Source organism: Typopeltis vanoorti, chromosome 16 (genome assembly GCF_054136105.1).
Source record: "Typopeltis vanoorti isolate ZY-2024b chromosome 16, IOZ_Tvanoo_1.0, whole genome shotgun sequence".
Taxonomy (NCBI): Eukaryota; Metazoa; Arthropoda; class Arachnida; order Uropygi; family Thelyphonidae; genus Typopeltis; species Typopeltis vanoorti.
Window position 1 is genome coordinate 32,036,502 of NC_143564.1, and position 18,061 is coordinate 32,054,562.

General features: G+C 38.3%; 1 protein-coding gene across 3 annotated transcripts in view; it reads right to left on the reverse strand.

Annotated features, from left to right (window-relative positions):
- Nucleotides 1-4,934: 4,934 nt before the first annotated feature.
- LOC150097934 (teneurin-m-like) overlaps nucleotides 4,935-18,061 on the reverse strand; it is a 670,875-nt gene continuing 657,748 nt past the window's right edge. For all 3 annotated transcript variants that reach the window (XM_090406516.1, XM_090406518.1, XM_090406515.1), the window contains 2 exons: nucleotides 11,830-13,432; nucleotides 4,935-8,194 (listed from right to left, as the gene is read on the reverse strand). In XM_090406516.1, coding sequence (XP_090262642.1) covers nucleotides 7,323-8,194; nucleotides 11,830-13,432 — 2,475 coding nt within the window. In that variant the 3' untranslated portion in view covers nucleotides 4,935-7,322. The remainder of the gene's footprint in view (nucleotides 8,195-11,829; nucleotides 13,433-18,061) is intronic.

Genomic DNA, 18,061 nt, shown 5'->3' on the forward strand with positions numbered 1-18,061 from the left:
GCTTAATCCAAGGACATAATTCAAGTATAAAATTATGTAATTAATTTTGGTCAGACTTCCCACACTCTCTGAGAGTGGGAAGAAGTAGGTTTTGTGCCAGAGAACTGTTACCCGTTGTTTGGGAGATTTCAGAAATTATGGATGTCAGTTTATTTCATTCTTCTGAAGCTGATGCAGTAGTTTTCTGAAAACTGTTATTTTACTTACATAAAAGTTTATTATTATTCAAGCAGTGCTATTTAAAATTGTGAATAAGAGATTGCAAAAAATAGGAAAACAGAAAGTGACTAATGTCGAACACCTCGGAGTTTATTTCATAAATCGTTCCACTAAAATCGTTTTATTAAAGAAAAAGAAAATACGACTCGAATTTAAAACCGTTTCCAAATATGATCCAAACGAGTACAGCACCCGTAGAAATTGGGAGACGAGTAATGTAAGACTGTTGTCCGCATCGAGCCGTACTGATATTCACTGCGGTGATTTCGGGTTAAATTTAGCTCAGAACATTTTTATGCATCAGTAGATGAAAGAAGAAACTCTCAGTTGTATACTCTCTAGATGTAGTCGTAGAGTTTCAGCAGAATAACTTTGAATCACATAATTGATGCGAAATTTTCATTGTAAACCTGGCTTTATTAGGAAGTCCTTTTAGGTAGAGCTTTAAAATGATGACAAAACTTGGGAAAAAAGCCTCGAAAAAAATATTCATTTTTTTATGATTCAACAGAAGATATAAATTTACCGAATTGTCTTAGAAATAATGATGAGAAATCTCCTATTCCGGGAAGTGGAGAGAATTTCTTCTAAATTGAAGCAAACCATATCACTGAACAAAATCTTGGCATCATTATTTCTCCCTACATGCCTTTATTCTATTTAAAAACTTTGAGAATCGAATTCACAAGGGAAGATGTATTCAGTTCGATAAAAGATATTCGACTTTTAATAGCTGCATTAATTGGAAACATAATGTCTGCGTTCTGTAAGGGATTATTAACAACGAATCTTAAAGCCATAAGCAGACTCGTTTCAGAAATAATTTTGGAGGTAAATGAAGTTTGCATTGCTATTCTTGCTGTAGAACGTGGTGACCTAAGACATGGAAATCAATGTTTAGATCAGAATGTTATCGTACATTGGACAGTTATCTACACTTCTTTGCAAAAGAATCTGCCCTGTGTGATCAGCGGCAATGGTCCTGTCCATCGGTTGGAAATACTTTGGTTAGAATCGTACATGTGCAACTTTATAAGGGGTTTTCAATGTGAAGGATGGGTTCCATGACTTACTGTGAAAATGTCACGCGTTTTTACTTCCACAAAATAGACAAACCACTCCAAAAACACACGCATTTATTAGGTAATCATCGCAGAGCCTTTAAAATCTGATATTTCGAAACTTTCTGCCAGTATTTGATTTGTTCTAATTATTTCACAACAAATAGAATTTTTATTTTTAATACTTAGAAGGCTTAGTTTGGAGGCGTGAATTCTTTTTTGCTATTTAGTGTTTGCTCACAGAAATCAGCTCGCCACTTAATGGAATTTTCCTGTCATGGTTCGATGTCACCATTATTCCATTTCTCTGTGATGTTTTAAGTTTTTGTTCGATGTGTCGACACAACCATCAGGACTTGCAGAATACCCCTTGATGTATTCCATGCTAACACATTTTCTTCAGACTTTAGAGCTAATTTCTTATTGTTAATCTGGGCTAGCCGAACTTTAAATCTATAATTAGCTTTTTCGGCTTCTCTAATTCTCTTCTTTGTGCACGTTTTATTTCTTCCACTGTCGTCTCTGATCGTGTGGAACGTTTCCTGTTTTTCTCCTGCCAGCGACTTTCTTCGCAGGGCAGTCGATTAAATAAGATTAGGGAGAAAGTTCACCAATAGAGATAATAGAGTTAGCAGTTCTCTTTGCAATGGCATTCTCCTACCGACGGCTGCTAACTATATTGCAAATAACTAAGATTAACCGCGTCGTGAGAGTCATTTATTACTATGTCACTATACCAATGGTTGCAACACTGAGTTTTTGTACCGTAAGTCTAGGCGGGTAGTTATATAGGTAAAAAGGTGTCTTGGGAAATGATCTCTACCAGAAGTAGTAGACTGTTTCATATGAAAATAACAATATTTTTTGGCATTCCTTATCTAAATAATTATGAGTATTTAAAAAACTAACAGTATAGTGCACGTTAAATTCATTGGTCGCGGGGATAGGATAGTATTTGAATAGGCAAAGAGAGAGTTTGTATTGTTTGTTTCCTCATACAATCACTAGATGGCACCACTACTTAATAGCGGCCTGAAGTGGTTTCCGTATTTTATCTCTAGAGTAGTGTTCTGGATCATGTAATTTTTAGCCCATCCGACGTACCTTTTGACTGTAGATATACAAATTTCGTGAGTGGGATGCACATAAAGAAGCATTACATACGGAATAATTTTGAATATCTGCCGAATATTCAAAATTTTCGAGTTTTAATATCAAGTTCCCTTGCCAACGAGGGGGATAACTTGCTTAGCAATTTCCCTACGAAAATGAAACTATTGGATTATAATTAAACCATCTTCGAAGCGCCAACTATCGGAGGCAATGAAACATGACATAATGGCTGAGAGCATGCAGCAAAAGATGGCAAAAAACGTTACAGGTTTTCGTCACTAAGGGAACAAAATTATCTGCGTGTAATGTATTTTGCACATCGTTCACGTCATATCGTGTGTGTGTATATACAGAGAGAGAGAGAGAAGCAGATATAATGACAAAAGAAAATGCTCAGCACTCTTCCAGAATGTTTTATCCAAAATATGAGAAGACAGTGTTTCTTATGGTTGTCATGAGGACGGTTAGAAACAGTGCCTGCAGATCTCCAGAGCAACAGAAGTGCCAAGGGAGCCAGTCCATATGGGGGGCCCTAGCGTAAAAGAGATTTTGATGCATTTAGCATCTGCATACAAAATCCACCTGATTGCGCATAAACACAGACTAACCTTTCTTTCAGTATCATGGAATGGTTAACACCACTCATATTTACGAAATTTATGGACTAGAAGTTTTTTTATTTATTTCAAAAAGTTGTTAATAAACTAATAAATATAGACCAGGCTGACATTTCATCTTTCTTGAAAAAAAAAAAAAAAGAGAGGTATGAAGCATCATTTATGCGTGTATTGAGGGGATAAGAAATTCAGCTCATTAGGTCCGTTCTGTTTTTTTTTTTTTTTTTTTTTTTTTTTTTTTTTTTCCTGTGAAAATTCGTCGTACGTGGGCAACACTTTGCTAATGTTCTTACACAATAGTATTCGTGCAAAGTTTGGGATATTTCTTCACGTTTTGCTATTAATTTAACGTGGTTGTCTGCTCAGTTTTACTAATAATTCTCCAGCTAAGCCTTCAAGAAAGCATTTATACCTCTTGCATATCGTAAGGAACTGGAATCGCACATTGCGTGATAGTCACTATGGAAAATACTGTTACTGAAGTGGACTGTGGTATGATGACGAAAATCAGTTATATTGCATTGACGAACGTATTTAACATCGACAACGGCTTCAATTTTCCATTGTACACAACATGCACATAGGAATCAGAGAAATAAACGTGGCCTTCATTTGGAAAGAAAACGACACATTCAGATTGCAGTAGTGTACGCACAGCACCTGCAGTATTCAATATTTTAGACACTCAAGGCACCCCAACACCAGGAATACGCAACCAAGAAAGATACTGTACTTCTATCAACTATACTCTGGTGTAGATTTTGGTATTTTCAGCTGGTATTGCTTTAATAATACCGGTGAACTGAAGACTTCTGCAAGTACCTCACCTGTTGGATATTTGTTTAAAAATAGCTATTAAAAGCATTCATTCGATCATGTCAGATTCCACCAATGAATCGTTATCTGTCTGTGGTCATAGGAAAGGAACTGAGACGTGCGATGAAATAATGTGAGCTTGTCAACCTTAAAGAACTTTGACTCCTTCATTCATCTTTTAATGATTATCTGCCAGTTAGGATAATAGAGAATGCAAGTTTATCCGCTAAATTCCTCAATATTATAATTTTAATTAAAACTGAATATTTGCTTGCAGTTAGGCTTGGAATACTGACTTGCCAGAAACATTTTCACAATATTTTAAAAACAGACGAAAAGTGAATTAGATAAATTATCGCATCACACCTACATGAGTCCCAGGATTCGTCACGGGAAGCCACTGTGTACGATCTACTGTCTATATCGCTGTTGTAAAATTTGAGACCGTAAACTCTATCTATTCATGAAATTGTATCAGAACAGTATGGATCTGTTTGTCAATCAGTCTTTGAGCCCAAACAACCCACTCAAAATTTGTCTTTTTACGAGCATCCAGATACACATAAAATGTCTTTCCGAAGTACAACACTTTTATTTCACATCCAACTGATAGTCGTATGGGTTCAACGTCATGTCTAAAACTAGATGATGTACACTGAAGAGCGATACGTTTTGCTCAGTCAACTATACTCCATTTTTAATTAACACTACTTGGGTGCACGCCACCTAGATTTAGAAGTGTTTTAGTACCTAGGCGACATATAAAATATTAGTTGTAAAGCAGTATTTCTCGTACCTCCGAGAAGACAATTGATTCCATGTGCCAAAACATTTTCAAAAAACACTAGTCTAGAAATTCGTTCATAATAGTATACATGTCCTTGTTTTATTGAATTATTATATTGTTTTTTATGAAGTGTAAACTTAATTGATACTAATAAGTCACCATTTTGTGTATATCGCGATCAATTGAGTTGCATGAGTAATTTTCTAGTGTTCAGTTAAATTTTTTTTATTCATTAACTTCTAATTATTGTACATGACGAAGTAGCCGCGAAGTGTAATTACTCGTGTGTTAAGCTAGAAAGAAGAAAAAAACAGATTTTTGTCACAAACATTTTATTAACCTCGAATAACTTTAAGTACAAATTATTAGTGTTGATGATCCTCTGCAGTGAATGTGCAAGTGGACTCGCTCACACTAGACGTTTTATCATTACAATACACATCGGTCAGGGCTACACTGTTATCCTCGACCTCTATTCCCTTGCTCTTATTTGAGGCAGGGTTAACAGTTCTGGTTCCTGCATGAGCAAGAACGTGGTAATGAAACCCCATGGGACATAACTGAAACCATCGACAGCTCGTAGCGCAAGAGGCAAGACTTAAAGTCGGCCTGATATATTTTTTTTTTCTTTTTGGCACCTGGGTCTAAAATGAAGCTTTGAGGAGAGAAAGGAAGCATGTCTGGGTTAGGACGATGACGAAGGATTTTTTTGGAAGCGGAATATGACTGGCATTTGGGGAGGGAGGGGGGGGGGTTGAAGAAGTGAGAAATACTAGTAAGGCACTTGCGAGGTGTGTCAGTGTTAATCACAGGAACAGAGCGGAAAGCAGGTATGAATTATGCAGGGCAGGAATACAAGAGAAGATTGATGGATCCACAACAAAAAAAAGAAAAAAAAAACAAGCTAACAGAGAGAGGAATCAACTGCTGATTGACTTTAATGTCTTCAGACTATATTGGTTGAAGCTGGTCCAGCAGCTCAAGGCATTTATATAAAGAGAACGGCCCTTAAAGCTCGGTTGACAGGCCAGTACGAGTGGCCATGTTTAAATGTGACAAACGAAATCCCAGAAGAAATCGAGGAACACTTTTAAACACACGCAGACATTTTTGGAACCAGGCACTCGGATGTGTCGAAAGCAGAAAAAAAAAACAGTGCTGTCTATAATTTAGTGCACATCAATAAATAAAGTTTGCTTTAGTAGGGTTCGTGCAGGGAAACAAACGAAATAGTCTTCAGAATGGTGTGAAGGCAGCTTGGGATCAGGTCCATCAGGGTTTTGATGCAGTGAACTGGCCACGAAGGGGGGGAGGGTCTTGACTAGGATAAATGGCATGGCAGGTATATAAGTGCTCAAAATAGGTTAATGATATTTTATCAGAATAATAGGCCGAAAAAAGAAACTTCCACCTGACTAGGAATAACTGTTGGTGGGAAAACGAGGACTAGGATCACTGAGGAAAAACAAATTCTGATTTCAAACGTCAATCTCCTATAAATACAAAGGAGAAAACTAGCGTCGTTAACATTTAGTTCCCAAGTTTGGGTACTCAAACTAAAGCGACCTCTAAAGTGAGAATTCTGAATTACAGTAACCCATTATGGTTCCCAGGTTATATAAATGTGAGAAAAGAGGATGCGGCCTGGAAATTACTGATTGCGGTGGAACAAAAAAAAGAATCGCGAATGGTTAGAAGTAGCGTGTGGTATGAGGAGTGGGGGGGGGCCGAATTCCTTGAGAAACATACAAACCGAAGCTGATAAAAGCCAGTTTAAAGCCAAGTCTACAAAATACATGGTGCCCAAATGCTCCAATGTTTCAGTCTGGTCATTTAGTGAGAAACCTGTTGCTAAAGATCACTGACAGAGATATAGAACATACTCTTTAACACATCACACATTCGCGCGCGCATGCATACACTCACACACACACATCATACAAACTGGGATTCATATATTATTAATTTCCCCACCATAATAGTTCAGTTGATTGTGCAAAATTCTCGTATTACAGTTCTGATGAGTCGATTCATCGAAATGTTCCTCATCGCTCACTTGAAAGCTATCATGTACAAGTGGCTCCACCTACACACATTGGAGATTGTAGATAATTTTTTTTTTTTTTTTTTTCAGGCATTACCAGCCATGAGAACGACTAATCATCAGAGGCTAACACAAAAACTGGTTGGCGATCTTCCCAGAGTTTCTAGTGCACTCACCGCTTGTTAACTACAATACACAATTGGATGGGAAGTCTACCATAACGTCTCTCTAAAGTTTCAGACCTGAACGGATGTACAGTCATTGGTGTAGATAGCAGCGCCACCTTTTTTATGGACCCAACATGGGTCGTGAGAGTATTGTCAGGCAAATGCTAGAGAAAAAAAGCGAGTGTCCTGTTACAACACGAAAGCTGTTTTTTTTTTTTTTTTTCATAACATTTCTGAGGAGAAGGTTTGTCTTCCAATAAGTTGCAGATTCCAGAGCACGCGCGCACAAACACTCATCAGTCACACACAGAGAATCAAAATAATGTTCTCCTTAATGACACGCATCGTTTTTACTCAGGTCCTTTTGCGTCGATCTCCAAAAAAAAAAAACAAGAAAAAAAACAAACCAACCAAATCTCCAATCTCGTGACGAGAATGAAAAATTTTGCAGTACATTTCGGTGTTTGCTGGTAGAGGGCGCTGACATTAGCTTTTATGTTACTTCGGTCTTCTGGGCCTGTTTCTCCTCTTTCTAGCACTGTCTTTCCTGAAGATGATATTCGTGGGGTCATCAGCAAGTTGCGGATATTTGTCGATATCGTAGATATCTGTGCCATGGTACTTGGCCACGATTCCTGAAGACAGGAGATCCTCGCGTTCGCCTTTGGTCCAGTCATAGGATCCCTTGTGTCCACTGTGCACCAACTCTAACTCCTGCTGCCAAGCTTCTTCTACTGCCCTTCTCCGGGCGTGTCGTATGAGTCGACTATATTCATCCTCCAGAGTGGTTCCATATCGGATGTTGAGAATGACACTGGGACTTTGCACTCGTAAGTCGACCTGACCCGCACTTCCTCCTTCACTGGTGTCAACGTTATGCATGGTGACATTGAACATCGTTCCTAGCCTTTGGAGCTGGTCCCAACTCTTCTGTGCTTTCGAGCCATCTTCTTGTACGAAGAAGAAGGAGTCTTGTCCATGGAGGGAGAAATGGAGATCGACCATGTAAGTGTCGTTGAACACACCCGTCACGACGTCTCTGAGGGTCGACGCAGCGTCACTAACGGCGTTCACCACTGCCCTGCTATTGCTTCGGGAGATGAGAATGCCGTCGCCGAGCACCGACTGGATGGTGCCAATCCTTGCGTTGATGCTTCGAAGAAAGTTGTTTTCAACTTTCACTTGGGTCCGAGGGACGGTGGAGAATCGATGAAACTCGGCCCCCACTACTCCTCCAGTGCAACTGAGGCCGGAAATAACGGGAAGGCTTTCGAGGAGGTTAGTCACTTTCTCTTTGTCGAGCGATGGACGTGAAGACAAGAGAACCTTGTTCATGTCGAATCCAAGGACTGCGAACCAGTCTTTAAGCTCTGCAAAGAAAAACAAAAGAATACTCAACATTTTTCTAATTTAAATGACCATCGCAGTGATTCAAATATCATTTTAGTCGCATTATTTCGGAAATTACAAACCTTGTTTCAAATGCATAATCATAGAGTATACCATAACATTATTATATCACCAGCTTGATTCATTTTTATCTTTGTCTCCATTTTCTTATTATTCTTCCATGCTTTTAATGAAGTCTTACGTTACCTACTGCGCTATTTTAAACATTTATTCAATCGGCAATTAAGTCCAGTCTAAGGGATGCAATATATACAAAAGGAACAATGACCAGGGAATGGAAACGGGGAAGCTTTTACGTCACCCATGACGACAAAGTTGGCTATTTTACTCCAGATGTTACGTACAAAACGGAGAATTAATTATTGGTCTAGTTTTAGAGTTTCTTATGGCAACGAATTTTCTAGCTTCATTCATTCTTCGAGATTATTAAACTGCGTAAATTATTACCTTTACTTTCGCTGCATTGCTAATTTAAGGAGACCTCGTTATTAGTCCACCGAATGTTGCCCGTATTCAAGAACGGACAGATCATTTTCAACCCCTTTTCCCCTCCCAGCAGCACAAGCTGTTGGTCCGTTTCTTAACTACACTCGAAGTAATGCGACCGTGCATGTGAATGAAGGGAAATTTGTTGGTTATTTAGGAAGAATGATGGTCGAAAAGCAAATACTTTGTGACTTTAGCCAGTCGTGTGCTCAGAAACTTTTCTGAGTTTGCCAACAGAGATGCTTTTTTGTTTGTTCGCTGTGGGACAGTCATGCATATCTTCAGCATAAATATTATAGTATTGATGAGAAGAGTTTAGTCAACAGAAAACGGTTTATAACAAACATATTCTTCCTTCTCTCTGGTTGTTACTAAGCGCAGCTAATCAATATGAAATAATTCAGTTAAAATACTCATCAGTCGTAGTATATTGATAATCCTGTATTTTAGTGCCAAATCCCTAAAGCCCCAGAGGGATTAGGCTAGGTCGGTTTAGTCCTAACCATCTTTTTGAAGACTAGTAACCAGTTATTATGATCAATATAAAATTAGGCATTCACCTAGGTATAAATCCTATTGCATGTGAATATTACTTTTCAGTGATGGTTCTTCATTTATCCCGGTCGTCAGCTAGCTTCGTTCTTATTCATACTTCAAGATTTTCTTAAAGATTTTTTTGCAGATGTATTGCAAATGTTCCTATGAACAAGGAACATTTGCAGTATACAAATTAATATGTTGAGCCTCGTATCTAAAACTGAATAAATATTTAAGTTTATCTTAAGACTGATTTATATCAAATCAAAAATAAAAAGGGAAACTTATTATAGTTCGCCCACAGTTTGTAGGTCTCTGCTTGGCGTGTTGCCAAGAATAGTCGATTCATGCTGAAGGGGAGAAAGAAATGAAGTACGAATTGGTCGCTAACACGGGAAATCACGTGCTTTATAGGTAAAATTTTCCGACTGTTATACAGGCAACATAGTTAACTACAATGATGATAAAAGAGAAGTTAATTTTCCGACGTGTAATAATAAACAATTCATCCCACAATACGGACTGATTACCCTATTATCGGAATGGATTCTCCTCCTGCTGACATGCGCAGAAGTATCGAAGGGTCTCGAATCTGTGGGCGAACTATAAAAATCTCTAATATTTGGATTCTGTCCGAGTATCTTCTAGTGGTACTGGTCAGAGAGTAGGTTGTGTTCAAGTTGCATTGCGTGTTACCCGTTGCCTGTCATCATGAAAATTGTAAATTACTTGCACGGGTGTGAATTCGACTCGGATAATTACCTATTTATATGGCAGTTGCAGGGTCATACTACGGAGAAAGTTCACAGTCACATATCCAGTATTTATTCCATTGTCACAATGTAGGCCATTGTCTGTCCTACGTTTCTAAAGTATGTTAAATTGCCACAATTAAGGTCGACTTGATTTATGCACTGACGATGAAGAGAGGATAAACTTCGTAGATATTTAATGCATAAACACTTAAATGGCAATTTAAGTGGTGTTTTTAAATTCACGAACAGATAATAATAATAATCATTTGAGTCTGATATTTTGGAGATAGAAATGTTCGTCTTATGAGTAGATGATGATAGAACTTGTTACAAAATCCAAGTATCCGAGCTTTGAGATAATATTAATTCAATCGTATCGAATTCAGCCTACTCAAGGTACTTAAATCCATCTAGGGTCATCAGTAACACCTATTTCGTCAGTTGCTATTCTCCAAGAAAAAAAAAAAAGGAATCCCAATTTCGCAACACCATTTTGAAGTTGAGTAACTCGCTTCTGAAAATGTGGATAAGCACGTGAATAATACATTTTGAGTAGTCACCAAAGTAATCCGATGAAGCACTACACTTAACAAGAGAGCCTTCCACACACACACACTGGTTAGCTTATTCGCACTCATAGCTTGAAGCATTCTGAATTAAGCCTTTTAATTTTCGAATTTTTATCTCCTTACAATTTCGTCATTTGTCGACTGACTTTTGCGATTCCAGATCACTGTTGATTAAGATTCTCAAGTCTCTCTCTTCTTGTATACAGGTTATAGTATTCTTTCGTATGCTATTTCCAGTGATTTATGTGACTCAGTGGTCGTTTTTCCGATTCAAAAAATGACGCGCTTGCGTTTAATTCCACGTCCATAAAAATCGCTAGGGAACAAAACCACAGGACTCTTATCCGTATGTTTTCTGCACTGCCATAAAATGCATTGCGCGATTGACATTGAAATATATATTAAATTAGGTTGCCTTTTTGAACTGATCTCGTATATTAAAGATATTCGACAAATAATGGCCCGTTGCAAGACTGCACAAATCATGTCAATAATAGCGCGATTTTTAATAAGTTGAAGAAACACTGTAGTCGTGTATCTTCGGTTTTAGCGGAAAACAATAAAATAAGTTTTTTACGAACGGTTGAATATTTGTGCTGCAACATAAACCAATTCATGAAGCTTTTGGAGAGGTTTCAAAAAATTTATTTACGACCCGCGCATGAGAGTTTTTCTCAAGGATTTGTTTCTTAAATCAGTAACTTCTAAATATCGCTTGTTTGTAAAAATGAAAACGGTGAAGTGACACACTCCTGGTCAAGAAAACAAAAAGGTTATTTTCTTGGCGTAGAGACCCTTGTGTGTAGTTTTCTTAGTTTCGTTAAGTCTGAACACCGTCTAGTTAGCGCTAACGGTGAAGTACGAGTAAGACCAGATATCGATTGCCTTGAAAAAAAAAAAGTAATGATCCCATCTTGTCTTACAGCAGTACTCCCAGTATTTTGAAATTGTCACCAAAGCCTACGTCTATTTCGAATCGGCAGTTCTTTGACTCGCTATTGCGGGTCAAAGAACTGCCATAATATGACCATAAGTTAAAAAATAATAATTTTATCGATTGCACGTCAGTCAATCGCCAGTGTTATTTTAACACTGCAGTTTGATGGCTCAACTTTACGGATCTATTCAGAAATAATACTGAATCGAAGTTTGTTCCACTCGAGATGGTGTTTGTAGGTGGAGACGGGAGGAATATAAGCAAATTGCATTAAATTATCAGCGCGATATAGCGAGACAAACCCGTCTTACCTGTTAAGTGGCTGTGTTGTAAGGGCACCACATTAATAGGATCGTTGTCATGGAAACGATAAAGATGGAGTCTGTAAGGCGTCTTTAAAAGGCGAGGGACATCTTCCCAATTAGGAGTCAACCACTGTGCTCCTAACGGATCGTAAACTCGTCCTTGTATGTGCACAAGTTGGGTCAGAGGATCACGAATACCCCCACCGAAATCGATAGGCAGGTAGAAGTCCACGTTCGTGTCGGTGATTACTTTTCCGAAAGGGGCGTGATGGATCTCCTTGATCACACTGCCTTCGGAGTTGAATACCCCTACCGGCGTTCCTAGTTGATCACAGGCCACGTAGTACTTAACCCCACCCTGCTGCAGGTACATGAGGTGTCCGCTGCTGTCGTACACAAAAATAAAGGTCACGCTATCCTGAGGGTAATGGAGATGGGTGAGGCGAGAGCTGTGCAACGGGTCGGTGTAGAAGAACTGCGTGATGTTCCCTCTGTGGTCCTTCCTGGCTATCATCCTATTTTGAGCGTCGTAATAATAGTGAACTTCGTACTGGTGCAGTTCAAACGCATGGATGAGCAGACCTTCGGCATTGAACTTGAACTTCTCCTCGCCTCTTTGAATCACAAATCCGCGCGCGTCTACCACATATAATTCCACATCGCCGTAACCGATGAGCCTGTCTCCACTGTCGTAACGAAGAGATACTTGGTGCTGGTCCTCCCAGATGCCCTTCATGTTCCCATTGATGTCGTAAATGAAACGCCACACCTGCGGTCCGTTCACTTCCTCGATGAAGCCGTCCAAGGTGTAGGTGAAGTTGGTGATCTTGGAAGAGCCATCTCTGCCTATCTTCATCAGCGATTGCTTCACCCTGCTTCGGTTGTCGTAATGAAGATTGAGAGAGAAGATCTCCTTGTTCCACAAGGTCACTGCCAGCACCGTAATCCTCCCGTAAGGGTCAAGGCCGATGGTTTTCGAATACTGCCTCATCTCGTCCTGTATGAAGATGCTGTTAATTTTGGGTCGGTGGAAGACGAACTGCTTCGCTTGTTCCAGCAGTCCCGTCTCCGTATTGTACTTGAATTTGATTTCGTCGCTTCCTTTCCCGTTGATCTCGACCTCCACGGTCGTCAGTCTGCCGTCATACTGGTACTTGAACTTCGCTCCGTCCATGCCGCTGCGGCTGTTAAATCGGTGTCTCTCTTCCTTCAGTAGAGATCCGTGGTATCGGTAGTCCACCCGGAATTCCAGGCTCGGCACCGTCTTCGAAATGATCTTGACCAATGACCTGTGCTCGTAATAATGAATATCCGTCCTTTCATCACCGCACAATAACGTCGTCAGGCGTCCGTCTTCGTTGTATATGTAAGTAACGCGACCTTTGTTCTTCGGCAACAATTTGGCTAAAAGCTGACCTTTGTCGCTGAAGTGAAGCACAAACGGATACTTGACCCCCGGAGACAGGTAAAGGAGCTTGTAGAAACCGAGCGACACCTGAGTGGCGATCTCGTGCTTGTGTCCATTTGGAGTGATCACCGCTTGCAGACTCCCCACGGTGTCGTACTGCAGCAGATAGCGACTTCCGCTGGGTAGAATTATTTCCGTGGGCTGGAAGAGAAAAGAAACGTGTAAGCGAACAATGTTCGTATGAAACACATCAATGATTCATTTTTATTGCTGCATACAACCAATCAATTGGATAATTATTTTATTAGGCGTCTGTCAGAAATTCAAAAGCATCCAGTAATGTTATAAGACTATTTTGTTGGTACAATGAAATTATGAAAAGTATTTGATTATTAACGAAGCGAAACATCAGTGTTTTCTAAAACTTTGTGCCCCTTCGCTATGCTTGGTATTCCACTCTTAAATACAACATGAGGACCATTTTTTATTTCATTTTTTATAAATAATTAAATGTCACAAAAATTAAATGTTTTCAAAAATTGAATGCTACTTAGAATTTTATGACGTCACAGACGTAATTAGTGTAGGGATTAGTGATGAGGAAAAAAAAGTTACTAGTCCCGAGGAGCGGGACTAGTAACTGCATTACTAGTCCCGAGGAGCCTCCCTAGCTCATTCGGTGTAGGCCACGGATGTCCAACCTTTTGGTTTGCCTGGACCACATTGAGTGAAGAGAAATCGTCTTGGGCCGCATATAAAATGTATAAGTAACAAAACTTTATTTTTTTAATTTTTGTTTATTATAACACTAAAAAAAAGAGGGCAGCATAAACACAAAACTGAGATATTTGGCCTTGCTTACATTAACCAGTGCACCAATCTCTGGTTCGATGGAAGTGGTTGCAATTCACATAACCTCTCAAAGTTCTCTTCAAACTTTCCTCTTCGTATGCTTTATTCTTGAAAATAGTTCACAAATGTACGTACTACAAAAAAGCGATGGCATGAATAAAGCGGGATTGTGAAGCGAAGGATATTTTTCTCTGGGTAGATAGGTCTTGTAAAAATCTAGAGAAGAGACATGATCAAATTTTTCTTTGGGTTGAATATCTGATTGCAACTCTATACATTCCATTTGGAAATTCGAAGGTAATAATGTATTTATATCGACTAAAAATGGAGTAGCAAATATACAAAAAAAAAAGGTAAATTTTTCGGAAATCTTAAAACCTATTCTCAAATTCCTGTATCAAAAACGGAAAGAAAGACAGCATATTTTTCGCATCGCATAATAATGGTAAAAGTTTAAGATCTTATGGGAACGCATTATTAACAGTCCAGGGCAGCGGGTTGGACACCCCTGGTGTAGACGAACCCTGGGGTTGGAAAGACCTGGGTTCGAATACCGTCTACGACGAAAGGAATCTATCAGTTGTTTTATCAGGTCCCATACGTAGGTGGAGGGTTTTACGTCCCTGAAAACAGGCAAACCGACCCTGCAAACACACATCTATAGACTTAGGATACTAACTGGCACATGGAAGAGATTAGAGCCTCACCATCTTATGGATCCTCTGGTACAGATCCGTAACCGTAAACCTCCTGGATGGAGATGACACTTGATAGGACTAGTCCTGAATCACTGAGTGCAGATGTAATTAATTAAATAATCCAAGCCATTTGTCTCATAAGAATGCGAGTGATAGATTGCACAAAATAAGTTCTTCTCAGGTATATTTTGCTCAGCAGTATTCTTCAAAAGCATGCAGTTTCAGAGGAGATTTAGCTCCGCGAGATTTAAGAATCAGGTGGATATATCCACAGTCTGATGATTGGGATGGCAATCACTATCCCAAGACTAAAGTTTGCCTCATCTTTATCGAGCTGTAACACCATCGGGTACGCACATTTATCCACGGACTCGGGCTAACTTCTCCAGCATTTTCTGCTCTTCGTACAATGCAGGTGATTAAGAGAACGGTTAATGTGAAATGTTGAAAGAAATTCTCAGAAGCTTGAAGATATTGATTAGCTTTGATTGATCGTAGGCAAATAGCTTTTCTGGAGTATAATGAACAAAGTTTAGTAAACTTTAGTATCAAGATGCTTAATCTGGTAGCCTATTAGACACCGTTAGAATTAATAAAGGCAGTAGCTTAATCCGCTGTTAGAATGATGAATAAGCAATGAACTCCGTTAAATAACTTCACCCATTAGCATGTGCTGGGGCATTAAAAAACAATACATTGTGTACTTACCACGGTATTAAAGAAATTTAAGATTCATGACCATGTCATGGGATAGCTGGTTGTTGTTTGCGGAATGTTTACCGGAACAAAACTAGAGTGGAATGGAATTATTATTATTTAGATGATATCTACACATGTGTGTGGAACTTCGGCACGAAAGTCAACTGGAGCGACAGCATTCATCAATGCAGGATGTGTTGGTATAAGATGTAATGAGGATTTGACGCCTGTATATGTCAACAGCTCGCGGTGCATTGGTATTCTGAATATGTCGTTGGTCATTCAGCGCCTGTAATTCAATACCAAAATGAAAGGAAAAAAAATCGGAATATTAATAAAAAAAAAAGACAATAGAACTAAGAAGCGCATGTGCGCAAAATAGGTATAAACAATTTATTTGCTTCCACGCGAGATATGACGTACTGGAACACACACGAATCCTTCAATGTTATCTGATACGGATCTTTAACAAAGTATCAGATAACACCGAAGGATTAGTATCGAATACCACTTCAGTGCGTGTTGATAAATCTGCGCAATAATTCAAGATTAGTGTGCTGCAGAGAGTGTAGACCAATCCGACAGAAGAAGCAGTTTCTAAGATTAAAGGCAAGGGTCTCCGTTTTGTAGTAGGGAAGATGATATGCCTTTTGGTTGGAAAAGACCTGCGCTTGATTCTTATCCTTGACGTGAGGGATGCTTCTCTGAAATAAGGACGTAGAAAGATATTTTCTACCTCATAACTCAGTTTTCACCCCGAAAACAAACAAGAAAAAGAGTACTTAGCTGTAAACTTATAGAAAAAAGAAGAGGATTTAATTTGGAAACTCATCTTTTGTTTATAGATTAAGACAAATACTGTTTGATATATTACAAAGAATAAATATACCTATTTTACTATATGCAATATTGAATATATATAAAGATAATAAATGAAAAGTTGTCTGAAAAACAATCTATAAACCAAGGAGCAAGACAGGGATGCCCTCTGTCTCCAATACTTTTCAATATTTACATTAATGAAATATTAATACAGTGGAACACTTTAAACAATCAAGGTATAGAAATTTCCCGGAATAACAAAATAAATACGCTGTTATTTGCAGATGATCAGGTAATAATATCAGATAAGAAAGACAGTTTACAAAGCGCAATATATAATTTAAACGTTATAGTAGAACAGTTTGGAATGAAAATTTCCATAGAGAAAACTAAAACAATGGCATTTTGTGGACAAACTCCAGTTAGAAGCAAAATAGTTATTAATAATAAAATAATAAAAGAGATAAATACTTTCAGTTATCTTGGATGTAAAATATCATATGAAGGAGAAAAAGACATAAAATTAAAATTTTTACAGATTATAGGCCTGATAAACAGAAAACACTCAACCCAAATATAGTACAAAAAGAAACACGCTTGAAAATATACAATACTTTAGCAGTGCCCACATTATTATGTGCCAGCGAAATTTGGACAAAAACAAACAAGAATAAAAACAAGTGAAATGAGATTTATGAGAAGAACATTATTAGATCAAAAAAGGAACGAAGACATTTTAAAAGAACTAAAAACAAAATCAACAGAAGAAAAACTAAACAATTATAAACAAAAATGGACGGAACATGTAAACCGAATGGCCAACACTGAATGGACATCCTAAACAAATACTAAACTATAAGCCAATTGGAAAGAGAAGGCAGGGTAGACCTCAAAAAAGGATTTTGGATGGATAAGGAGACTGGAACAGACCAACTCGTAATTAGTGTTATGATGATGATACTTAGCTGTAATGGACCTGCATGAGGTTTGAATAGAGGGTACTGTTTATATATATATATATATATATATATATATATATATATATATAGCCTAAGGGATCTGCAACATGGCTGTATTGCTTAAGGCGGGATCTAGAATTGATAACCGAGAAAAATATGGGAAAATGCGATCTAGGGAACTTAAAACCATTGGAATCCTGAACAGGTAGCGGGATTTGGTGCACACCCTGAAGCCGCGTAATAGAACCGATATACTTCCAGCAAATCAATCCATTCTACCATCGAAAAATTTCTACGAACTGCAACCATCAAAACTATATTTGTAATGGGGATTTTCTATAGTAGCTCAGATGTTTTAAATTAGAAAGACCTCGGTTCGAATCTGTCCATGGGGGTTCAGAACATTTTAATAAGGGCTTTAAAGGTCATCATGCGTATTAAGGATTTAGGCCTAGCATGGCCTGTTCCGGCCATAGAAGTCATCGTTTAAGAGGACGTCCCGATTTTCTTTTTCCTAATGGCTTGTACTTTAAGGCTTGTTTTGGTAATCTTTCTGTTTTCATTCTTTGAACGTGTTCCATCCATTTACGTTTTTAATTTTTTCTATTACTGGTTCTTGGTTTAATTCTTTCATAATTTCTTCGTTTCTTTTGTGATCAAATAGAGTATACTTTGCAGTTTTTCTCATAAACTTTATTTTTGCTGTTGTTAATCATTGTTTGTTTTTTTGTTTTATTGTCCAGATTTCGCTTCCATACATTAAGACCGGTAAGGCTAATATATTGTATTCTTTTAGCCTG